This window comes from Rousettus aegyptiacus, unplaced genomic scaffold (genome assembly GCF_014176215.1).
Source record: "Rousettus aegyptiacus isolate mRouAeg1 unplaced genomic scaffold, mRouAeg1.p scaffold_m13_p_1, whole genome shotgun sequence".
Lineage (NCBI taxonomy): Eukaryota > Metazoa > Chordata > Mammalia > Chiroptera > Pteropodidae > Rousettus > Rousettus aegyptiacus.
The window spans coordinates 127,302,113-127,329,221 of record NW_023416284.1 but is presented as its reverse complement, the minus strand read 5'-3'; the positions used below and the strand labels follow the sequence as shown (position 1 = coordinate 127,329,221).

Sequence of the window (27,109 nt, the reverse complement as noted above, 5' to 3'; positions counted from 1 at the left end):
CACATTGGACATTCTGAAAAGTCTCATGAAATGTGTACCAATACTGTCCACCCAAGGATTAAAAAGGGGGATCATTTATTTATCAGTTCCAGCTCCATTCGATAAAGGATAAGCCCATAAAGGTCAAGTCTCCACATTTCTAGCTTGTAAGTGTTGAGTGCTGAACGGATTCCCTCAAAGATCAGTGAAGCCCCAGGATCAGAGAGTAGGAGGTCTATAGGGCAGGCTCACTGCAAGCACATAGTCGAGTTACACCTGTGTGAAGCTGGTCAAAGACTAAGTGGAAGAGGTCCAAGCAGTTGCGGCTAGAGTAAAAGATGAGGACAAGAAGATCTGAGGCTAATGCATATGTGTAAATTAATGTAAAGGGAATGTGATTTGCAAGAAGCTTACGAGTAGCCATGGGTGGAAAAGGAGCCTAGTGGTCTATAGAATTGGAACCTATCATTATCTTGTACCTACACCAAACAAAATACAAACGGAATTGAGGTGATTTGTAGACTGCAAGGATTAAGTGAAATAATGCATGTGAAGCTCCTATCAACTTAGTGCTCAATAAATAGTAGCTTTAAAAAAACCTCTATTATTCAACTCTATCGTAGGGCATAGCTCCTGGCATGCACACATTTGTATCACAATAAACACATGCTGAATTAGAAATTCAGGCTGGAGATGGTGCTGTCCTTATGTCTGCCACCAGTAATCCTTTCAATTGTTGTCGATTTTACTTTCACTATCCTAAATGCTGTCCTCTAAAACTCCGACTTGTGTTCTTTTTTTAGAGGAAGAAATAGCAAAAGTAAAATAAAATAAAAATCCAAGAAAGTAATTGTAAGATGCCGCTATAGAAGGGGGAGGGCGGGGAGGAAGTAGAGCGGGATAGAGTGCTTATGCGTATTTTCAATTTCTTGCCCACTAGATGGTAAAACAGTGTCCCTATCGTGACAACAGAGTTATTTATCACAGGTTTGTTTCTCTCAAATGCCCACACGCGACTTCGCCCGTGGAGGAAATCCAATACATTAAATGTTTGGGAAAGCAGAGAGCTGAAAGGACAAAGGAGAATAAGGTTAGGAAGAGGCTCTAAGAAGCGCGGAAATACAAGAACTAGGGTTGTTGCTAAACTACATTTCCCAGGAAGCCACGGGCTAAGCCTACAACACCCAACATGCCTGTGTTCCTGTTTCCGTGGCCGGTCTGTGGATCCACTTTTCCAAGGAGCGCAGAGAAAGCCACCGAGTCTCTACTGGTACAGCAGCGACAGCTCTTTACCCACCAGAATATCTTGAGCCGCAGATGTTTCAACTTTCGCTTTTTAAGGCAAGAAGACACTAACCGCTGTCTTGCAGGGCCCGTGAGTCGTGCGACCAGTCCAAATCACGTGACTCCGGAGCCCAGCGGCTGAAGACTGTTACCCTGACAACTGCCGGGCCCGGGCAGACCTTCCGGCAGAGCGCGGAATTCGGAGGCGAAGGTAGGTAAGGCATGGACACTTGCTTCCCAGCCGGTTCACCATGTCCAAGACTCTCTTCAGACCCGTTCCTCAGCTTAATTTCGGGTTACTCCCCTCGTCCTCCCGAACTCTGCTGCAGTGCTGCTTTGTCTTTCTGCCAACGCTGGAACCCGCGCTTCCTGGAGCCGGGACGCCGCCTAGCCGCGGACCCTTTTGGTGGGATCGGCCGCTGACCAAGAATTTGGGGCCAGAACCTTAACCGCATACACCTTGAACTGATCAGAAATGTTAATAAGGGGAAGAAGGTGTTATTCTGCACGCTGGGCAAAGTGTTCCTCGGGTCTCCACACCCACCCCCTCTCACCTGCCTCTGCGAAAAGGTGCGGCGTTAGGTGCGTGGAGTTACAGTCCAGAAGCTGAGGCAGATCTGGAGTTCATTAGGGGGGAGAGAGCTTTGTGTTGCAAGTCTCTGTTGTATCGTTTTTGTTGGCCGCCCCTCGCTCCAGAAGAAACAATTCATTATAATTGATTTGTATACTTTATTAATTTTATTTGAGTTAGATTTTGAGTCTTAATAAATTCCATTTAATTCCATTTGTCCCCGTATCTGAAAACAGTCTATTTTGAAAACAATTATATGGATTGATAAATAACTAACTGAATGATAATGCAGCACAAACTCTGTCTCGAGCTTTGCACAAAAGAAATGGACTTTTGGATTTGCGAATTTAATATTTTTAAGAGATTTCTTGAGACGACTTGGTTTAAAGGATGTTAAATTTTAACACTAATATGTATAGGTTTAGGAAATATTGTGGAGGCCACCTTTAATAATTGGATGTTAACAATAAAAATGTGTATTTCTGGCTCCTAAGACAAGGCAGACTGAAAGCTGCTTTTCTAAATCAGTTTTATGTATGAATTAGGAATCTCTTGTCCAGCTTACTGACCCAAAATTGTGCATATATACTAAATTGTGAGAGCAGTGTCTGAGGTTTATGTCAGGTTGTTTTCATGGTGTGATACGGATTTTCTCAAAAGATGTTTATTATCTCTTGTTATTTAGTGTTTCCAGTGTTGTAAATACTTTGGAATGTTTACTTTGGGAAGCGAAAATTATTGAGTATGGCTCACTATTCCAAAGAACTGGATGAAGAGTTTGAACAGTTCATGAAAGAGGTACGTTTATGTTTTTAAAAGCTATATTATAAATTTGTCTCATGAGAAACTCATCTTTCATTTCTGTCTTTTTTAAGATGTAATCAGTACATCACCAAGTGTCAGCATAATAGTTTAAAAATCACAAACCATATAATGGGAGGCAGAAAGCAGACCTATATCAGTAAAACAACAAATGGTGCTAAGTGCTTCATAGAAAATTAAATACATGGTATACTAAGAAGTGACTTGGTGGTTACTTTTTTACTGGAGAACCAGGAAAAAAAACAAAAACAAAACTCTGAGAAGTGATGTTAACTCTAGTTCTCTCCCTTTTCATTGCCACATCCTAGTCCAGGACACCAACATCTCACCTGAGCTACTGCAACAGTTCCCAAGTACTGTCTCAGAATTCCTTCACCACTCTTGCAGCCAACATTATCTGTTACATAAATCAGACTTTGTACCTCCCCTATGTAAAACATACTCTGTTGGCCTCCCATCACCTGTAGATAAAGTCTAAACTCCTTCCCTGAATGATTTTGCTCATGTCTGTCTCACTGATTTTATACCACTCTTCCTTCTCATCCACTTATGCTACAGTGGCCTTTTTCCCCCCGAGACATGCCAAGCTCATTTCACATTAGGATCTTTGCACTAGCTGTTCCTTCTGTCAATAGTGCTGTTGCCCTATTCTTCACCTAGCTGGAGAGGATCCCATCTTAAACATCACTACTCAGATTTTTTTTTTTTTTTTCTGGTTCTCCAGTAAAAAAGTAACCACTAAGTCACTTCTCAGTATACCATGTATTTAATTTTCTATGTAGCACTTAGCACCATTTGTTGTTTTACTTATATAGGTTTGTTTTCTGCCTCCCATTATAAGAATGTATGGTCTGTGATGTGATGGCTATCTGATCATTGCTATACTAGCAGTACCTAATAGGTGCTTAATAAGAGTTTGCTGAATGAATGAATAATAGAGGGTTACACCAACCATATCATATGTATTTATATAAAGAGAGGCCTGGTAGAGAATTCAGGAGAGTCACATTTTAAACTATTATGCTAACATTCTTGTGCATAAAGGGAGTTTGATATATGATGTAATAGAAAGAATCTCATTTGCATTATCTAATAAGCAAAATGTGCCTACTTGGTAGAATTGTCGTAAGAATTTTAAAAAACATCTACCAATCGCCAGGATGTATTAGATACTCAGGGTATGAGTCTCATTTCTCATTTGAAAAACTGATTTTTTTATATCAAAGATTTTTAAACTTAAAAATCTTATGGGGAGTATTTTCATTGTAAAAGATAAAAAGCAATACGGGTCAATTTTTTCCCTTCTATCCCTCATTTACCACCCCTCCAGTACTCCCTCTACCCCTCTCTTCTCCTCTCTATCTGCTTCCCTCCCTAAGCCCTTCCTCTCATATTTTACCTCCACTCTTAAAAGCTCTTATGTTAGAGATTTGGGTAAGACAGTATTTCATTTTTAACAATGAAAACTATGATTTTAGAGTCATGCTAACTTCTCTTGTCATTTTGATAAATTATTCAAACAGTTTGTTCAAAGATATAGTTTACACATTTTATTTTTAATGAGATTAGTAGGACCAGATTTTTTTATACAACTTTATTGAGATACCACATACCATACAGTTTATCCATTTAAAGTGTATAAGTCAATGGTTTTTAATATATTCCCAGAGTCCCAATCACTTATAGAACATTTTCATCACCCCAGAAAGAAACCTTGTACCCATTTGCAGTTACTCCCTGCCCCAGCCTTAGGCACCACTCATCTACTTTCTGTCTCTGAAGATATGCCTATTATGAACATTTCATAGAAATAGAATTATATACTATTTGTTTTTTTGTGACTGGTTTCTTCAGTTTAACATAAATCTTTTAAAGATTCGTTCGTGTTGTAGCATTTGCCAGTATGCCATTCTTTTTTATAGCTGAATAGTATTCCATTGTCTGGATTTACCACATTTCATTTACTCACTTATCAGTTGATGGACATTGGAATTCTTCCCACTTTTTGGCAATTATGAATCATGCTGTTATGAACAGTTGTGCACAAGTTTTTGTGTGGAAGTATGTTTTCATTCTTCTTGTGTATTATCTAATAGTAGAAAAGCTGGTCATATGGTTAATCTTTGTTTATTTAATCTTTTGAAGAATTACCAGACCTGTTTTTTTGGTACCCTTTAACCACCAGACCCTATTCCTGTTTTCCTCACCCCCAAGTGCAGCACCAGACTGTTTTCTAAGTGGCTATGCCATTTGACATTCCTTTACCAGCAGTGAATTAACGTATTAGGGTTCAATTTATTCATATCCTTGCTAGCAGTGTTATATGGGGACCAGGTTTTTGTTTTGTTGTGTTTGGTTTTTAATGAAAGTAATCTGGAAAGCACTGTGGAAGATTGTCAAAAGTGAGACTGCATACTACATATTAGACAGTAGAGTAGGCATTCTCCATTTCTCTTTCTGATTCTTGCCACAACCCTGCAAGACTAGTGCGACTATGACTATTTTTAACATATGAATAAACTAAAAAGAGGAGTAATTTTCCTTAACCAACAGAACTAGCATATTTCAAAGTAGAAATTTGAACTCAGACCTGTCAGACCTGCAAAACCTATACTCCTTCTTTCATACTCTTATGTGGCCATGGGGTTTAGTAGCAGACTGAATCTCAGAATTTGGTAAACAGTGGGATGTAGGGAAAAGAAAGAAAAAGAACATTTCAAGGTGATAGTGAAGTTTAGAGCCTGAATGGAATCTGACGCAACTAAAATTCAGATGAGATAAAGAATGTTTTTTTTTTTCTTCTCTTACTGCCTAGTTGTCAGGGAAGGCAATGAGTTCTTTTTGAACATTTTGAATTGACATTCTTACAAGTCATTGAGGTAGAGTTGTTTGATTGGTAGGTAGAAATGTGTGATATCATGTCGGAAGTTTAAAAGGTCACTCTGGTAGCAGTGTCCTAGGTGGGGGACTACACAATGTAGTAGAAAGTGGACAGATTTTAGAGACCTCAGTTTGAATTCTGTCCTAAGTTGCTTGATCAAGTTTTCTTTGTTTCTTTATTGTTATTGTTGATATTTTTCTCCCTAGTTAGTGTACTTGTTGAATTCTGGGTATGAAATCGGTGTTCAGAGCTATATGCTTGATTTTTAAATTACTTTGGCCACATATGTTTACAAATATGAGATTATACATTGTTGCTGAGAATATTGTTTATATACGATAGCTGAACTATGAGATGACCAAGAACAGCATTTTTAGTGAAAAATCTGAGATTTTCAAATTTAAAATTCAGTGTCATACCTGATTCAGCTTTCAGATGATTCTTTTGAAAATTCAAACAAAACGCCTAGACCTAAAAAAGAAGTGAAAAAGAAAGATACACTGCCATGGTGGATAACTGAAGATGATTTTGAAGATGGTGGTAAATATTGCTTATTTTTCATTTCAAATCGTTTGACCACAAGGGGTCAGTCAAAGACTTTTAATTCTGTATTTTGTTACTGTACTATAGATACATAATGAAAATAATACTAGTAATGTGAATTTTTGAGGTTTAAATTGACTTTCCTATTATTTCACTTTATTATAGAGTATATAATTGAGACTTTCTGCATTAGGTTATTTTACATCGGGATAATTTTTTAATCAAATTAAGGTGATGAATAATATAGATATATTTGTATAATCATGTTTAATGGTAAATTGACTTAAGGTGATTTAATAAAATAGTCTGACAATATAGCAATGTCATTGCATGAAGAAGATTTTAACACATCTATAGATTTTGGTATCAGTGTGACAATAACAGTAGTAAAAAAATAATTTACTGCATTCTCGATAGAGAACTCATTGATCTGTCTGGCACATGTGTATACCTTTCTCAGAACTATTCCGTATCACTTCATTACAAATGGACAATACTCTCTGGAGTGTTTTCAGCATACTATACATGGTACTGCTGTATCTGTAAGGAACCCCAGACTACTTCTATGTTCACACTGTTTGTGGATCATTAAGCACCACTTTATAAACTGAAGAGATTTCTGTGTCTTCCATAGGGGAAGAATTTACCCATGGCTTTTGATTTTTCCTATAAAATTGAGCTCAAATTCCTTAATGTGACAGTTAAGGCTCTATATAATCTGACTAGAATCCTCCTTTCTAGCCTCATATGCCCCAGCGACACTCAGTTATTTCTTATCTTCTGGCAGCACCATTGGCTCCATGCCTCTGTGTATTACTTCATGCTTTCTTACCACTGGAATGCCTTTCCTCTCATCCTTCTTGTTCCATAAAGCTTGGCATTTCTTCTTTTTTGCAGTTCTACCCGAACTCTTTTAGCTCCCTTGTTAACACAATTATTTTTTCCTTTGTTTTCGTGGCAGAACACCACAATAGCACTTATACATCATGTTGATATTCATAAGCCATAGGGCTACTCCCGAGATTGGGAGCTGTGTGAGGGCAGGAAACACTTCCTTTTTTTTATATCCTCTGATCCTCAATAGTATATAATAAATGTGTTCAACAAGTGAATGTTAGAGTGAATTTGGTAATCACTTCTCTGTTCTTCTTAATAGTGTACAATAAGGGATTGCCTTATTGAAAAATTCTGTGTATTTTTTCATAAATCACCTAACCATGCAATAATGCTAAAGTTTGCATGTGCAGAATTCTTTTTTATTAAATGATGAAATAATATTGGAATTGTCGACAAAGATTTTAAGTTTAATTAGCATTAAAGCCTCTGTTCTAGAAAGTAAAGACAGAATGTGCAAAGAGAAAGAATAGGTCCTAGACCAGCACTTGAATGTAACCTGGCTAAAAGTATTAATAATTTTTTTAAAAATAATTTTCAGTCAGAAGTGGATTTGATTAGTAAAGGATGCAAAGTAGGATACTGGATACTTAGGAAACAAACTTTGACGATGCCCCTTTAAACATAAGGGAGAGGGTTTCTTTTTCCAAGGGCATAACCTGGCTGCTGGTTTAGTCATAAACTTTTATTGAGTTTATGTTGTGTTCTGAGTACTGGGCACTACTATACAAAGAAAAGATATGATTCCTGTTACCAAGAGTATAGAAGCTTCTGAGGGAGAAGTGAACACCCTCTTGAGAGGAACACATTACCAGTCTTAGACAGACACCATTAAACATCAACATGAGCAACTCCAGCCTTATAATTTGCTTTTTCTTTCAGTTCCTATAAAGATAAAATGTTCTGCCTGAGGGTGAAACTATGAAACTATCTAATCCTCCCGCTAGTTATATTCTTCACAATAATTAACAAAACTGGATCTTGGTTTCAGTTACAGTAGTCTCTTCTGAGCTCGGTTAGTTGGGGTCACATCCCCGAGTCCAGCTTTGGAACCAGATCAGACTCTGGACAGACAGCCCACAGCACCCAACCTTGGCATGCACTTTTTCCTTTGAAATGTTGTAGATATATCTCTTGATTTTCTGCTGCTGTGAAAGTTATCCAATCTATAAAACCATTATTCACAAAAAGCCATAAAGTAGATTCTGAACCCTTTCTAAGAGGATGCTAATTAGGAAATTGAAGTCAGAATTTGTGACTTCTTAATAAGGCTTCCTTCTAAGCAAATTTGATATTTTACTAATCTTAATGTTTATATTGTATAACTTTTTACTCTCTTCTTATATTAGTCTTTTTTTTTTTTTTTTTTTTTTACAACAAATATGTACTACTAGGATAAAGGTATTTTGATATCAAATAACTTTTTCAGTGTTTTTGAAATAAAGAGCAAACCATACCCCTGGCCTGTGAGGATGAACATGGTCCAACCATGGATTCCTGCTCTGGGCTTAGACTTGTCTCACTCTCTGAACCTACCTTCCCTGACATTTTTGCATCCTCAGATGTGGCCTGTCCCTCTCAGTGTGGACCTCTTCTTCCCACTCCCTGGAATTGTCTCCCTTTTATAGTAGGTAGTTATTTCCTGCTCTTTCTTCACATACGGCAGAAGACATTCTTTAAACTGTGGCCTGTTACACTGAATTAAGTACTTGTGCTTCAAAATAATTTTTAAAAATCTTGTCTCTTATTGCCCTCATTATGTAAAATTTTGAAATATTCTAAGTAATTAAATATACTGTAAACAAATAGAAGTATACTTTTTATTTTGTGAATTTTAGGTCTGATGGATTTTTATTTAATGGACTAGATTAATTTTGTAGCAACCGTCCACAAAATTAATATAATAGTATTACTGTGTTGGCATAGTGGTCAAAATAATTTTCTGAGCACAAATAGCCAAATGTATTAAATCCCATCCCTAGGACTGCTTGGAACAAATGTAAGCTATTTGAAAACAAAGAGGACTTCCCAGCCTATTTTGGAAATAGAAGAGGAATCTGCTGAAAGGATTCAGTTTCTCAAGAGCAGTGGAACCTCTATTATAAGTATTGACAGCTTAGAAACAAATGGTAAGAAATGTGAGATGTATAAGTTGACAGATAAATTACTATGCTTATAATCAGAATTTTTACACAAATTAACTCACAACTATCTTAGAGCTTACTTTATGAAGCACATAGATTTACTATCTTCCTAGAAGGTTTAGAATTATACTTCTAGAGAAACCTTGTAACCTTGCATATTGATTATGAATATAAATATGTTGATGGGTGAAAGATTAAAGTTATGTTTTAATTTTTTTTAAATTTTACTATATAATGTCAGTAAATTAGTCATTAAAATTTTACCAAACTTCTATATGTTAATAAAACGTATTTGTGCTTTCATTTAGAGATAGTAGTTTCTGAGCTCAACCATAGTGTTCTTGGTTTGGGATTGGATACATTTGAAGAACAAGAGGAAAAAGAGCAATTTTTTGCCAGACTTGAGAAAGGTTTAACATCTTCCATTGATTATTCAAGATTAAATAAGGAATTGGATTCTAATGACTCCATACATTTCAAAGCTTTACATAGGTAATGTAAATATTATAATATTTTAAACTAATCATTAAATGATTTTGTTTTTCTCTATTTTTAGAAAGCTGATGTATACGTGGATTTAAATGGGTAAATGTTATAGCAGACAAAAGTAAAATCTTATTTTTAACTCTATTCCTCTGTTCTCTGTTTATTATGTTGGTCAGAGTTTTTCTTTTATATGAATGGAATATATTGTAATTGAGAGCCCTCTCTGACTCCAGAAATCTGAAATTTCATGCCCGTGATACTGTTGAGACAAATAGCACATTGCCAAAAAGACCTTAGTAGGAAAATAATTTATCAAGTAATATTCCACAGACAAGGTAAATAAGAGAGTCCAGGTAGCTGTTAGAAACTCAGGGGGGAAAGGAACAGAAAGGGAACGGGGAACCAGGGACCAAAGACAGTTTCATCTGTGTCCTGCCTTTGTATATATTTGACCCTAATGACTATCAGAAAACCCCATTTATCCTGGAAATCTTACTGGTTAACTGAGCTGGTCCCCTGTAAGCATGGTGGACCTTTAACATTCTCAAGACTTTTGTGAAACCTGATATGTTTAATTTCTTCAGCTTCATTTTCATTTAATTTTTAAGTTATAAATGAAAGATTATAATTTTAAGATTTTAAGAACACCAGACTATAATTATATTAAGGGTCAGGAGAATCATAACTTCTGGCTATTACAATGTCTTGTCTTCTCAAGATGTTTAGTTTCTGATAGGTGGTGGACAAAGCAGTGACTGCCATAAACTGTGTAGAGTCTGAGATGTTTACCCTATTCGGAAGTTAACAAGTTAGATTTCCAGTTTTATGGATGCTGACAGTAGACACAAAATTTCTGGGTCAGAATCAGAGGACTTTATTTCTCACAACAGAAGCAGTACTCGGGTATGAGGTTCATTTGCTTCAGTTACCCATGCCCCAGAAGGCCCATGGAGGTCTATGATGGCTGTTTGTGCATTTGGTGGGTTGCTGTACAAGAGAGGATCATTGGACCTGGGGAATCTATTGCTTGTATAGTAAAGCAGAAACAAGCCAGCTCTTTGGCCAGAAACATTGCTTCATCACTCAGGGTTACTCACTACAAATAGAAGCCTGAGAAAAGGCCCAAGAAAGAGGGGTTCATGCCTTACATTTCTTGGCATCCCTATGCAGGGACACTCGGGGACTATGGTGATTGCTTCTCCTACCAGTGACAACAGATAAAGTATGTACAGGTTTGTTGGTCATAAGTTTTTTCCCCTTTGCAATATTTAACTTTTTTATGATTTCTTAACAATATTCTTATCTACTGTTTCTGCTCCAAAATAGACTAAAGTACAACATAGTATTGACTATGCAATATTTTTGCTGCTGCTGTTATTTTTATGGTTTAAATATATGTTTTGATATGCTAACAGTCTCACTAAAGACAGGGTTGGCAGACTGAAAAAGAAAGAGCTGATTCCTGGGTTTGAAAGAAAGCAGTATCTGAACTAATAAACATAATTTGCTATAAATATAACTTGCTCAAGGTTCTTTATCCCCTTGCTGAGTTTTTCTTGATTTAAAGCTCCTTTTCAACTCCTATTTCAGGATTAAAATGCTTATTAGCATGTAAATGCTGATTCTGGCATTTTTTTTTCTGGCCTCCATGTAGTCTTCACTGGTTCTCATAGCTTATGGTCAATTTCTAATCTTTAGGGTAGAAAGGATATCTGGATCCTGAGACATTAAACGCACATATTTATGTGTAGAATTGTGTATGTGTATAAATTATAAAAATATGGCATTTTGTTCCTTTGTATTTTGCAGCTGTAATTAAGCTTTAAGAAACCTTTTTTCTTTACAGACTCCACATTTTTCACTTCCAATAGAACAAGAGTACTTGAGAAGTATATAATAATAGAGATTTTAAAAGATATAGGATTTCATGAAAATGTATTATTAACATGTAATACTAAATTAAGTAAATATTTTTTCAGTAATCAAGCTAATGTAGAACTAACTGAAGATAAACATGAGAATGAATCGAAACATGAAGAATTGGCAGGTAATTGCATTAGTTTTAAAATTAATAATATTTGAAAAGATAATATAGCTTTTAATAAAGATTGAGAATAGAAAAATAATTGAAATGAAAATTATATTGTCTTGTAAAGAGCTGTGAATGGATAGAGTGAATTGCCTGTTACAGTCTGAGCTACCAAATTGTTAAAAGTACACTGCTGCATTATTTTTTGAGAGTGGGCAGTGGACAAGTCACGGAGATAGAAAAAAAGATTTATTGTAGGACCAGGGAAATCTGTGGAGCCAAGATGAATATCTCCAAAGCATTATTTGGGGAGGTATATCTTCTTCCATTTTTTGATTTATCGTGTGTCTTTTCACATTTAAAATGGTTTTCTTATAGATAGCATATAGCTGAGTTCTGCTTTTTTATCCATCTGACAATCTCTGACTTTGAAGTGTCTCTACCCTTTACAAAAATATAATTTTTGTAATGGTTATTTACCGGTTTGCCATTTGTTTTTACCTTTCCATTTTGTTATTATGCGTTTCTCCTGCACTCTTTTGGATTGAGTACTTATAGCATTTCATTTATTCCTTCTGATTTATTATACGCTTTGCTGTGTTTTTTTCTTTGTTGCCTGTGATTCACAATATGCATCTTTATCTTATTGGAGTCTACTTTTAAATAACATTATACCACTGCTGACAGTTCTACAGCTGAAAGTAGTAGAACCAGGTAATGAATCCAAGCTTTCTGGCTCCTGATCATGATCTTAAACACTGTGCTATACTACCTCCACTGTTTCTTATACTACCTATTTGCAGTCAAAAGTACTACATCTCTTTCCATTGATTTCAGGTAGTTCCCAGATCCCAAGTGGCAGTCTAAGTTCATTGTCAGACCCTCCCATATCTCCTTTCTCCTTGTTTCTTATCTTAAGCAAGTCCAGTCTCTTAGGTTACTTAAATTTCTGTGATTTCCACCTAGAATATTAGAATCGTAATAATTTTTATATTGGTCCTAGAATGATGTCTAATACAAAGTAATTTCTCAGTAACTGTTTTGTGAATTTGCATCTACTGATATTTAGAAAATTTCAGTGTTCTTTTTCCTATGGAGGAGTAACAAAGGTGAGATTATCAGCCTCTGAATATAGATATTAACAAAGTTAACTAAGTAACTAGCTTATCTATCTAGGTTACAATGCCCATGCCTTTCCAACTTTGTATTCCTTATGAACTAAACTGGAAATGTTTCTGTAGGCAGATCTCACTGTAAGCACCTCTATTTAACTTCCAAGCCCTCTCAAGTTTATTCCCAAACTCTACTAATAATTACATTCAATTTGTCCCCTCTATTCTAAGAGAAGACTAAAGGACAGCCTTTCCAAAAGCAGACTCCAATACATCATGTAGACTTTGTCCCATGAGGCCATCCTATTTCTGAACGTGATCTAATTTTTGAAATACAAATAAGACTGTGTTTCTTTCTAGAATGTTTGATTCTACCCTGAAAAGATCATTCCTCTCTACAGTTTACAGATCTCAGTTGATCTTTCGTGGGGCAACAAACAAGTTAAAAATGGATGAATACATTCTGGCCAAATAGTCTCTGCCCTGTCTTTCCCATAAGTAGTCTGATGGCATCCTGTTAATATGGACATATCTTTCCCTCTGCTGCAAAGTCATTGAGTTGTAATTTGGAGCTTTAGTTGAGAATTACCCAGGATTGGGAAACAGGTTGTATAGGGCCAGTGTTTCCTAAGGTAGGTGTCAGAGATAGACCTCTCATGAGAACTTTTTAAGGCTTATCAGAGAGATACCTCCAGAGACCCAAAAAATCAGCTTAAAAATGAGCAAAGTCCAATCTTTGAAGAGTGTCAAGATTCCACAAAAATGCTCCCTTTGATAAGTAAGCAATTTGAGATTTTTGTCTTTAAAAAAGAAATATTAAAGTTTGTTTTCAAGTTGATGTAAAATTTTTTGGGCAGCTCTAGACATTTTTGGTCAGTTAATATAAAAGATTAAACATATGAAACTCATAACTAAAGTACAAAAAAAGAAATATACCTAAGACAGTCTTATGAACTGAATTATTACTAAAGCTTTGCAAAAAAAAAAAAATGTTCTCTAAAGGTACCTTTATGAATAACATTTCAGTAAATTATTATTATATAGAATTCTGTCTTTGGAAATTAATCTTTCTGGAATTTGACTTTTTTGACAATATGATCATATTTTTAAAAATCATTTTCTTCAGAAAATTACAGTGATGATTTTGAAGATGATGAAGATACTGATGTACCTATGACCTCTAAAGATAAAGAGATGAATTCCAAAGAAAATCCCAAAGCAGGAAAAATAAATGCACCCAAACAGGTATAATCAGTGATATATTTGACATTTTGAAATTTTTCATCACTTTAGCTGTTGCAATTTGAAGAACATGAAATATGGAGTTCTTTATAGTCTCGATCATTATTGTGTAGTTTTATGTCTCTTAATACTCAGACATTTTCCTAACTCAGGATGTCAGTTTAGTATAAATCTTAATGAAATATCATGGCAATTAATGATTTTCTAAAGGATTTCTTTGGACAATTTTAAATTAAGCTTTAGAAGTTGAAAGTTAAAATCTCAAATCTAATTTTAAGCAGGTATATTAAATTACACTTTACCTGGTAGGTCTTATCCTTGTGAATGCAATAAATACTCCTCCATGGTATATATGCTAGTAGTAACATTACTGCCAGATTTACCTAGCTAGCTGTGATCATAAATTATTCTCCACAAATTTATCATTGCTATACTCTATCTCATTTCTCCATTTTAACCAAAACTAGTTAAGGGTACTATAACCTATTGCTTGCCTGATGGAACTTATCCTTGAGTTATCTAATAGTAACCAGTAGAACATTACTGTTATATTGGTTTTGATCTGGACACTGTCTCTTTTAGGACTAAATGTTTTGAGTATGTGTGAAACCATAAACTCTAAAAAGAAGTAAGGAACGCTTTTGGGTGTTAAATACTCTTAAGAAAATTATTTTATTCTTATCTAGCTTATGTATCTAGGTTATCTTTGGGTATCCGTTTCCCACAATTTGGATAGAAAAACAAGATGACCTTAGAATTATACAAAGATTAAGAGATAAGTATCCTTAGAAATTTAACCTTACAATATTTTATGAAAAATTACAGTATTTTATGAAAAGTAAATACATAAGTAGAAGGCACAATATAAAGGAAAACATGAGGTTTATAAAGAAAAAATAGCTTGCATAAAAATGTGGAAACCTCGGAGAGAGATCTGGATAAGGATCAAAATGGGAAGTAAATAAAGCTCTATTATAACAGGATAATCTTACATCCTGCCTATCCAAGTGGAGAATATAGGTAACACTGATTAGAAAACTTATTCTAAAGGAACCTAAAATATTGATGGATTTTAATTTTGTTACCATTTGGTGGCCACCTTTTTGAAAATTTTGTCTCTCAAAATGTAGATGAAACAATGAGTGCAAGTTATATTTGATCATTAATTTTTAACAATAAGGGAAAAATGACCGGTGATGTTATAATAGCAGGACTCGTATGTGAAGTATACATGTTATCCTGGAGTTCAAAAAACAATGACTTTTTGAGTAAAGTAGATGAGTAGGTGGCATCTAGATATTTTAACAAGGCTTATAAAGGCCTAAATTAGTTGTTGATAATTGCCAAGGTTCTGAAAAGACCTTTAGAAGTTCCCTCACTGCTACCGTGTCTAGTCTCATAGAATTATCAGTGAATGAACATTTCTGGATCTTTACTGGATTTCATATTTTGTTACTATTTCCATTGTAGTGATTTTACATAACTTTGATTTCAGATGATATCATCATTTTCTTTTAGGAAGAAGAGAAAACTGGCATGCTGGCTAATGGTAAATATTGTTTATATTCATATATTTTAGTTGGCAAAATGGTTCAGAATTGCATGTAAATAATTTTGAATAAATCAATGTCTTTGTTTTCTAATATATCTAATGAATTAAAGTTCACAGTTTGTCTTAGTAACATGTCCCTTATGCCTATCTTTGTTTTGTTTAAGAACATTTGTTTTTTAAAAGCCTATGAGTGGATGGCTTCATGGGTGAATTCTAACAAATGTTCGAAGAAGAATTTTTCTTAAACTCTTTTTTAAACTCTGTCAAAATGTAGAACAAGGGAGAATACTTCCAAATTCATTCTGTGAGGCCAGGGTCACCCTGATGCCAAAACCAAAGCTATCTCATAAAAAGAAAACAATCCCATTTAAGATAAAATCCAAAATAACAAATCGAAAGATAAAAGCCATATGAACAGATCAATAGATGCAGAAAAAGCATTCGACAAAATCTAGCATCCATTTATGATAAAAACTCTCAGCAAAGTGGGAATAGAGGGAACATACCTCAACATAATAAAGGCCATATATGACAAACCTACAGCTAACATCATACTCAGTGGGGAAAGGCTAAAAGCATTTTCCTTAGATCAAGAACAAGACTAGAATGTCCACTTTCACCACTCCTCTTCAACATTGTTTTTGGAAGTCTTAGCCACAGCAATAAGACAAGAAAGAGAAATAAAAGGCTTCTGAATTGGAAAGGAAGAAGTAAAACTCTCATTATTTGCCAATGACATGGTACTATATAGAGAGAACCCTAAAGATTCCACCAAAAAACTGTTAGAACTGATCAATGAATTCAGTAAAGTAGCAGGTTACAAAATAAATATTCAGAAGTCAGTGGCGTTTTTATACACTGATGAGAAACTTTCAGAAAGAGAAATTATGAAAACAGTCCCATTTACAGTTGTGTTGAAACTATAAACTTTCTGGGAATCAAATTAACCAAGAAGGTAAATACCTCAGAAAGTTATAAGTCATTTAAAAAAGAAACTGAAGAAGATACAAATAAATGGAAGCATATACCATGTTCATGGGTAGGAAGAATCAACATCGTTAAAATGGCCATATTACCCAAAGCAATCTATAGATTTAATGCAATCTCTATCAAAATACCAATGGCACTTTTCAGAGAGGGAGGACAAATAATCCTAAAATTTATATGGAGCCATAAAAAAACCCCGAATAGCCAAGGCTATCTTGAGAAAAAAGAACAAAGTTGGAAGTATCACACTACCCAATATCAAACTATACTGCAAGGCTACAGTAATCAAAATACAATAGTACTGGCATAAAAACAGACATTGATCAATAGAACAGAATAGAGAGCCCAGAAATAAATCCACACCTATACGCTCAATGTATGACAAAAGAGGTAAGAACATACCATGAGGTAAAGACAGTCTCTTCAATAAAGGGTGTTGGGAAAATTGGACAGATACATGCAAAAAAACCCCAAAAAACAAAACAAAAAGAACAACAAAAAAAACTGGACCATCTTTTTACCCCGTATACAAGAATAGACTCAAAATGTATTAAAGACTTAAATGTAAGGCCTGAAATCATAAAACTTCTAGAAGAAAACATAGGCAGTAAACTCTCTGATATTACTAACAGGAATTTCTTTTCAGATATATCTCCTTGGGCAAAAAAAAAAAAAAAAACAAAAGAAAACAAATGAGACTATGTCAAACTAAAAAGTTTTCATACAGCAAAGGGAACCATCAACAAAACAAAAGATAACCGACTGGGAGAAGATATTTGCTAATGATACATCTGATAAAGGGTTAATATCCAAAATAGATAAAGAACTTAGACAACTCAACAACCAAAAAACAAGCAATCCAATTAAAAATGGGGAGACAACCTGAACTGATATATCTCCAAAGAGGAAATACAGATGGTTAATAGACATATGTAAAGATGCTTAAGGAGGCTAAGCATCTGATAAATGCAAATTAAAACCACAATGAGATAAAACCTCACAGCTGTCAGAATGACTATCAATAAATCAAAAAACAACAAATGTTAGTGAGGATGTAGAGAAAAAGGAACCCTTGTACATTGTTGGTGGGATTGCAAATTGGTACGGCCGCTATGGAAAACAGTATGGAGGTTTCTCAGAAGACTAAAAATGGATGTACCTTATGACCCAGCAATTGCACTTCTAGGTATTTATCCAAAGAAAACCAAAACAATAATTTGTAAAGATCTATGCACCCCAGTATTCATGGCAGCGCAATTTACGATAGCCAAGATTTAGAAGCAACCTAAATGCCCATCAACAGACGATTGAACAAAGAAATTATGGTTCATATATACAATGGAATGTTACTCAGCCATTAAAAAATGAAATCCTACCTTTGCAACAACATGGATGAACCTAGAGGTTATTATGCTGAGTGAAATAAGTCAGAGAAAGATAAATACCATATGATTTCACTTATATGTGGAATCTAAGGAACAAAAAGAACTAAAACATACAAATATAGTGGACAATTTGGTGATGGACAGAGGGGATGGGGGTGGGGGGCTGGGAGAATGAGATGAAGGGTTAAAGAAGTACAAATTAGTAGTTGATAGTTGGCCACGGGGATAGGGAGCACAGCATAGGGAATGCAGTTAGCATTAATATAATGGCTAGGTGAAGGTGCAAGGAAGGGAGGGAGCAATTTGGGGGTCATTTTATGAACTATATAGATGTCTAACCATTGTACTATATACTTGAAAATAATTTAAAATTTTTTAAAAATCCAAAAGAAGAAAATACTTAGACATAAATTTAACAAAGGAAGTAAAAGATACGTACACTGAAAACTATAGAACATCGATGAAAGAAATTGAAGAAGACACAAATAAATGGAAAGATTGCACGTTCATGGATTAAAAGAGTTAATACTATTTTAATGACCATACTACCCAAAGCGAACTATAGATCCAGTGTAATATCTATCAAAATTTTAATGGAATCTTTCATAGATAGAAAAAAAAATCCTAAAATTCTTGTGAAAACACAAAAGATCCCAAAGAGCCAATGCAATCCAGTGAAAAAAGAACAATGCTGGAGGCATCACACTTCCTTATTTTAAACTGTTTTACAAAACTGTAGTAATTGAAACAGTATGGTATTGGTGTTAAAAACAGACATATAGATCAAAATGAAACAGGGATAGAGAGCTCAGAAGTATATGCAAACTTGGTCAATTTTTGACAAAGTCACCAAGAATACTCAAGAAACAATAGTCTCTTCAATAAATGGTGTTTAACATGAATTAAAGACTTAAGACCCGAAATTGTAAAACTGCTAGGAGAAAATAAAGAGGGTCATCCCCTTGATGTTGGATTTGGCATCGATTTTTTGGATTTGACAGCAAAATCAAAGGCAACAAGGAAAAAACAAAGTGGGACTAACTTTTATTGTTGTTATTAGCAAACTAAAAACTTCTGCACAACAAAGGAAACCACCAGCAAAACAAAAGGGCAACCTATGGAATGGGAGAAAATATTTGCAAACCGTATATCTGATAAGGAGTCAGTATCTAAAATTAGAAAGGAACTCATACAACTCAATAGGAAAAATCTGAATAACCCACTTAAAAAAAGTGGAAAGGACTTGAATAGACATTTTTCCAAAGATATATAAGTGGCCAAGAGAGATATGAAAAAGTGCTCAGCTTCAGTAATCATGGGAGAACTACAATTTAAAACCACAATGAGCTATCACCTCACACCTGTTAAGATGACTATTAAATAGACAAAAGAAAAATGCTGGCAAGGATGCGAAAAAAGGAACTTTTGTGGACTGTTGGTGGGTACATAAACTAGCCACTGTGGAAAACAGTATGGAGGTTACTGAAAAAATTAAAATTAGAACACCTTATTAGCCAGCAATTTTTGATATCTATTTCAAAGAAACATCTATACACGCATGTTCATTTCAGCATTATTCACAGTAGCCAAGTCATGGATACAACCAAATGTTCATTGACAGATGAATGGATAAAGAAAAAGTAGTGTATATGTGGGGTCATACATATATGTATATACATACACACACACACACACACACATATTTGTATGTATATTACTCAGGCTTTTTTTAAAAAAGGAAAATCTGCCATTTGCAACAGCATCGATGGACATGGAGGACATTATGCTAAGTGAAGTAAGGCAGATGCAGAAAGACAAATTCTGCATGATCTTGCTTGTATGTGGAATCTAAAAATGTCAAACTCAAACAGAAGAGTGATCATTACCAGAGGCAGGGGACTAGGATAGGGGACGATGTTGGCTAAGGGTACAAAATTTTAGTTAATGCGGGATAAATAACTTCTGCAGACGTAGTGTGCAACAGTGTAACTGTAGTTAATAATGTGTACTTCAAAGTTACTAAGAGGGAAGATTTTAAGTGTTCTCACCACACACAAAAAAGATAGCTACAAGGTGATGGATATTAACTTGCTGGATTATGATGAATATTTTATATATCAAATTATCAAGCTGTATACTTTAAATATATGTAATTCTTAATTGTCAGCTATGCCTCAGTAAATTTGGAAGAAAATGAATATTTCTTTTGTTATTTTTCTCAGGCCCTTTGCCTTTCAAATATAAATGTATATTAGACCTGTATATAAGCATAGGTATGTATGCTGATGTACTCCTATTCTCTTGTACCTAAGAAGAAAATCATGCTACTTACATAGATTATATACTCTATATGTAAACATTTATCTTTGTTTTTATGCAGATTGCATATGATTAAAATGTTTTCTTAAAGGAAATTTATCTACATTTCTAATATTTTTATCTTTGCATTGTTCCAGTGGTGCTGCTTGATTCATTAGACTCTGTTGCAGAAGTCAGCTTTGACGAACAGGATAGAGCAACAACTAAGCCAAAGGCCCTGCCAGAAATGACTGATAATGAAATGACAGGAACAGGTAAAAATGTTTGAAAAACTCACTGTTCTCTGAATATTTAATATTTTATGACTGACTTCATTTATATATGATATATAATAACATATATAATAACTATGTTGGTAATAAAATCTTAAATCTCACATTTCTCCTGTATTTAACAACTTAACCTGAACTTGCTAATGGTGACAATGCTTGTCAACCAAGTAAAGTATGTTTTTAAATAAATACTTAATAATAAATGAATGAAGGCTATTGATACAAAGTGCAGCACCGTAGGTGAATATTAACTAATTTTTGTACCCCTCCAGAGTATTCAGTTAAATTTGCCAGATGTAGGAAAGATGGAACTTTGGTCTTGTGCTTTTCCATAGTTCCCTTTATGCAAGAAAAACCTGGATCACATCCCAAAATTTTGAAATGCTTAGGCCATCTAGACTTTATTAAAGGTTGTAAAGGTCTTTAGGAAAATGCCTTTTCAAACTTTTTTAAAGTAGTGTAATCCTTATTTCCAATAAAAACTTACGTAGTACTCTCTAGATAAAATAAATATAAATGTTTACATTATAACATTTACTTATAAAGTTAGAGCAATAAGTCTTTTGAAATCAGATATTTGTTATATTCTATCACCATCAGACTTCCAATATGTTTGTATATTTTGTTGTATAATATGAAAATATTCTTAATTTACCACATAAATAGTTGCAAATGGGAACTTTTTAATCAGTTTGCTTTGCCAGTCTCTGTTAAACTGTTTAGCCAACTAAATCAATCCAAACACTGGTGGGGAAAAAGCCATAGAATTGATCAATCACTAAGCAAGTCCAAACAATCGATTGAATTTTATTATTATTTTTTTTACTTTTTATTGAAATATGATAACCTATAGAAAATCTATTTCATGTATCATAATAGCGCAACTTGATGAATTTTCAAATACTGAACACATCCATGTAACCAGGAATCAGATAAAAAAAAACACACCCCAAACCACAAAAAGTCCACGAAGATCTCCTTTTTATAGTCACTGCCATTCTAAGAGTCAACACTATCTTGATTTGTTTCACCCATTTCCTTTTTAAAATATAAATAGAAAAGTCAAAAAAGTACAACAGAATTTTTCCATCAAGATGTGTTACTCATTTATTATTACCCGAGTATTCTGCTATGACGAAACCATTTGCTGAGCACATGTTCCTCAGGCTTACTGCTATTTATTTAATTACATGTTACTTATGTGCTATGATAGTCCATTTTCACAGTTTTCAATAAGCAGACATGAATTCTTTTAAAAGACCAGTGCGGAGCCGCAGTTTTTCTAATCAGTGATTCAGTATAGAAAGTTAATATATGTACAATATGGCCAGAGAAACTTTAAGATATGTATGAAAACAGCAAGAGACAAAGATATCACTCTGATGGTCTTCAAATTACATCAATGGCACACTTGAGTGTGTAGATCAACTTCTATTACAGTTTCATGGTTTAAAGCACTATTTATAAAAATTCCAAACAAGCACCTGTGAAACCCATAATATTCTCTGAAACATGATGATTTTGTGAAACACAGTATGAAAACCACTGTTGTAAGTTATAAGAAAAACTTGAAATAAAAACTGTATTTCTAAAAGTAAAAATATTTTAAAGCGTTCTAAGCAATTATATAAAGCTATGGTTTTTTGGTGTTATTTCTTAAATGTTCTGGAAGATAGTAGAGAATGAACTTACTGTCATGTAGACTTTGTTTCATATCCCCAGATTTGCCAGTTATCAGCTGGATAACACTGGACAATTAATGCTTCTAAGCCCGTTTTTCCTTCTTTAAAATGAAGATTTTGGATGGTCAGCTACAAGTGCATCATACATTGTTAAGATTTAATAAACAGTAGCAACTCTAGTTATTATTAGAATTTATATCTATCACCTGTTAATCATACAAGTTATAATAACCTGAAAACATACAGTATAAATCTGATTGGCTGTAGGGTATTGCATTACCTAATACTTCAGAAATTCACTTGAAAATCTTCAAATTAGCATCTGAACTTGCTTTAAGAACCGAAAAGATGAGTGGGTTTTTTTGTTTCTTTAACTTTGTTTTTTTGGTTATCTTTTTTTTTTTTTTTTTTTTTAGCATGTTTCTACTTGGATTAAGAAGGCTTAGTTTAGGTGCTACATTGTCAAAGATCATCTTTTTAAAATATTATTTATGAAATCTGTGCTTTTGTATTAAAAAGTTTAGTAACTATAAAAAGGAAGTTTTCCTAACACCAAGTCTCATATAGCCTTTTACTTGTTTTCATTTGTCTCATGAGCAAGTACCACTTTGTGCTGTGGCTATATGACTGGAGCAGTCACAAGGTGACACTATTGCTCCACAACCAGACCCTTGCTTCTGCAAAATAAGATTTGACATGTCTCATCTTTCTTCAGTGGGAAAACATAGGGAGCTTTTGACTTGTGTTAATATATAAAATAACTACATAGAGTACCCTCTTTTAATGTAAAAGGCCGAGAAGGCAGGCCTTTACTTTTCTCTTCATAAAATGCATGAAAAAAGTTAACTTATATGACTCTGGAATTATTTTAAAATCACTTGGGTTAATTACTCAAGTTAGGAGAAAAGTATCTTTCCTCTGCTTTGTTTTCTGAGCAGCCCCTAATACCTTCTATCCTCCATTTCTCACCTCTAGCTTTTAGGCTGTTTGTTTTTCTGCATGTTTGCTCTGCTGTTGCTTTAAAGCCTGGAACCTCTTGTTTCTGATACCCAACACCTGATAAATTAAGCATGAGCATTCAGTACTGCTCTGCTACTTAACCTTGGGGTCATTTCTTTTGTACATACACAGCAAATACCTAAGTATTTTGATATTTCTGTAGAGGAGGGAAGAAATACCTGTGCCTTTTTCCTTTGTTCATAAAGATTAATTCTCTCCCCCAGTCATGCTACTCTGAATTCTGACTGATGGTTTAGGACAAGAACTAGGCTTCCTATAGTAGGGAAAACTAGGCAAGATGTTTTTTCTCAAGTCGTCTTGGAAAGTCCATGCCACTTAACTGTTAATGACTCTGCTCTAACAGTATCCCCTACTTTTTATTTTTAATTTAATCAAACTGATTTATTTATTGGACATGCCCCAAATAGTAGTGGTGACCTGAAACATTAGATAGGAAGATATCCCATTATAAGGCATTCTTATACAATTTTATATGTGTCGTTTTGTTGCCTCTTGCATTCAGAGTTAAAAAATAACCCCTTAGAGTTATACAGTATACAACTTATGGTTTATATAGAGGAAGATGGGGTTGTATATACTGTTTTATTTTTAAGCATTAATTAATCATGGGTATCAAGAGAAAAGGAAACTAGTCACCCTATTTCTCATCTCTTTTTCCACTTTCCTATGACTCTTATTCTTTTCTCTAATTTTGAAAATTCCATTGTTAGTAATGAAAGTTACAAAATGAATAAGGAAATACTCATAAAAATCTTAGATCACTGTTGTCATTAGATTCTTCTAATTCTTTTTTTCACAATTTATCAGCTGGTGGGAGGAGGAAGTTAATAGGGAAGGAAGAGTGAACAATGGCATCAAATCTTCTGTTTTGGATGACTAGATGAATAAAGTAATACCATTAGCTAAAATAGGAAATAACTGGTAGTTTCTTCCCTCCTTACACTTTTATTGGGGAATGTAATAAATTCAGTTGGGGATATATTAGATGTGATTTACTTATAGAAAAACCTAAATGTCTTTATTCAGAAAAAAATTAAGGACAAAAGACAGTTGAGAGTCTGGACCATATGGATAATAGCTGAAGCTAATGGTCTTGATGAAATTAGGCAGATAGATAGATAGATAGATAGATAGATAGATAGATAGATAGATAGCCCTAAGATGAGCCACAAGAGATGGAGAAGTAACCATTAGACTGGTGGGAAGAACAAGAAGGAGGGATGCAGAAGAAACAGTTCCTAGGAAAAGGGTAGTGTCAAATGTCTCACTGTGTTGAAGAGAACTAGATGCCTAGATTTGGTCTTTAGGAAGTTGGTTTTCATGGTAGCAACTTTAGCAGGATGTTGGAACACATATTGAATTGCAAAGTTAGAGGAGCAAATTTCAGTTGAAATGCAGACTCCAAAATGCTTGGTTTTACAGGGAACCCAAGCGAGAGAGTGGTAGTGGTAAGGGAGAGACAATCCTTGAAATGATTGTGTCAGTTTGGGAAATTTAGGAGTGGTTTTATTCAGTGCAGAGGGGTTAATTAAGGGTAGTAAAAGGAGAGGACAATAGTGGAGTCAGATTTTATAATTAACATGTCAGGACACAGCTCCACTTGCTGAAAAGAATTTTTGAGCTTGCTGTGATTTTATACTGGTAGGCTTTACCTACATATTACCTACTTTTGTATTTAACTCTATCATATCACTATTGTCCTACAGCCTTGATCATTATTCCTAACAGATAGAGGAATGATGTTAGTGTTTTATATTTCTCATATATTTGTGTGATTATACTGGACATTACATTTATTTCAACAGGTGTTTCTTACGGACAAAGCAATAGTGACATTGAAGCTCTCCATCAGGCTTATTGTCATATAGCCCATTCTTTGGGAGATGCAGATGAACAAAGGATTGAGAGGAGTGCCATGGAAAATACCAAGAGCTCAGTGAAAGGTTATCTTCAAGAAAATGAAGAGTCTTCCAAAAACATCTCTACTACAGAATCTGGTAACAGCTTATTTGAGACTCTCTCTGAATAGTTTCCATTTTAGTGTAATTTAGATACAGTTTGCTGTAGTGATTGTTTCTCAATCTCTGAAATTATTTAAAGGATTTGTTTAAATGAAACCTGGAAATTATTGGTTTAACTATATAGTTAGAGCTGAACATGGAATAAAATTTCAATTTCTCCTCCAGTATGCCTTGACCAAATTAAGAACTTACTTGTCCATTTTCATATTTTTAAATATTTTTCCATGTACATATACTGAAGTTATTTTTTAAAAGGAGCACAGTATTTTAGGGTCCACTAAATACATATTTAGCAGATAAGTGTGTGTGTTGATATACCCATACACATATATTTGAGAAATATATATATCTATACATCAAATATACATATATATCAATACGGAATTTGTCATAGTACAAGCAAGTCTACAGTGGGAAATTAGCTTTATTGCATATGTCATTTTGTTAACTGTCAATCAGAGAGAATGAAATTTTGGTGGTATTAGACATTAAATTAAGTAATTTACATTAACATTTTTTATTGCTATTTAAACTTTTTTCCCCTCTTAGATCTGCCCACAGTAGAGGAGTTGATGAAACCTATCAGAATAGATTCCTTTGGGATCAGTGGTGGTTTGGACTTACAGCCTGTCAGGTATGAGTTTTGGAATGGATTATGCAGGTTGTTTGTTGTTTTGTCACTGAAAACTTATAGGATCAGTTGTTCTACATAATCATTCCTATTGAATGATTAATCTATAACTTGTATGTGTCTACCTGTGAGTCACGGCTCTCTTCTTTTTGTATTAGTTCTTAATTAATTCATTAGAATTCTTCTAGTTTTTTAAAAAAAAAAAAAACCCAAATGCAACTAAGAAAGTTACTGACATTTAGTAGTCTTAAAGTTTGTCACCACTTATAAGTTCTTCAGCTTTAAATAGCTCAAGGATAGTTGCTTCAAACAAAGAGGGGGAACATGAATTTTATTCTGTATATGAGTCATGGATTTGCTTCTTTATAAGCCAGTTAGTTTTGTAGTTAGTCATAGACTGGCCGTCATCCTACAGAGTGAGCGCTTTGGGCACAAGAGAGACAGGCTTCAAGAAAATACTCCAGCTCCCATACTTTTTTAGTGGAAGCTTGTGGGAGACCTCACTCCAATACACAGTGTAGCAATCACAATAACTTTGTCTTAAGACAACTTTACATTTGTGTAGCACTTATAGCATCACATCCATTATCCCATGTGATTTTCATGCAAGTAGAACAGGAATCCTTAATCCCTATCATTCAGGTGATGAAATTGCAATAAATTCAATTTAGTGGTTGAGCTTTCACAAGGACCAGATGATGATGGTGGTGATAACAACTAGCATTTTTATCACATGCTTACTGTAGGCCAACTACTATGCAAAGTTCTTTTACGCTACTTTATTTAGTCTTACAGCAACTCCATGAAATATATTCTATTATTATCCTCATTTTGTAGTTAAGAAAACTGAGTCTTAAAGAGGTTAAATAAATTGCCCAAGGTCATATGACTATGACTAGGGAACACAAACAGTCCATGTATTTAACCACTTAGCCTGTCAGATCTTTGATGTCCCTGAAATATTTCTGTGAAAAGCCTATCATTTATTTATGTACTATTCATTGGTTCATTTATATTTTCAATAGACACATTTCGAGCCCCTTGTACTACATCCTCATTATGTAAATCCACTTATAGTGATTTCTTCACCTTGTTTCTACATTTGTACTAGTTGACCAAAAATGATGCAGTGAAGCTTACACTAAAACCCATCTACTTGAATGCTAAGTCTAAGATTCTTCCACTGATCTGCAGTGCTAATTATTATTTTTAAAGGGCAGATTGTGCTTACCCATCATTGCTGGTTGGGCATG

The 27,109-nt window shown here is 34.3% G+C and overlaps 1 protein-coding gene across 7 annotated transcripts in view; it reads left to right on the top strand.

The window, feature by feature from the left end:
- Positions 1-1,183: 1,183 nt before the first annotated feature.
- Positions 1,184-27,109, top strand: part of CEP162 (centrosomal protein 162) — a 79,921-nt gene continuing 53,995 nt past the window's right edge. For 2 of the 7 annotated variants that reach the window (XM_016158105.2, XM_016158106.2), the window contains exons 1-11: positions 1,185-1,474; positions 2,520-2,632; positions 5,966-6,077; positions 8,957-9,103; positions 9,427-9,610; positions 11,584-11,651; positions 13,872-13,990; positions 15,506-15,536; positions 20,368-20,484; positions 25,010-25,201; positions 25,775-25,859. In XM_016158105.2, coding sequence (XP_016013591.2) covers positions 2,579-2,632; positions 5,966-6,077; positions 8,957-9,103; positions 9,427-9,610; positions 11,584-11,651; positions 13,872-13,990; positions 15,506-15,536; positions 20,368-20,484; positions 25,010-25,201; positions 25,775-25,859 — 1,109 coding nt within the window. In that variant the 5' untranslated portion in view covers positions 1,185-1,474; positions 2,520-2,578. The other 5 variants (XM_016158102.2, XM_016158103.2, XM_016158104.2 and 2 more) reach the window with 5 other exon arrangements.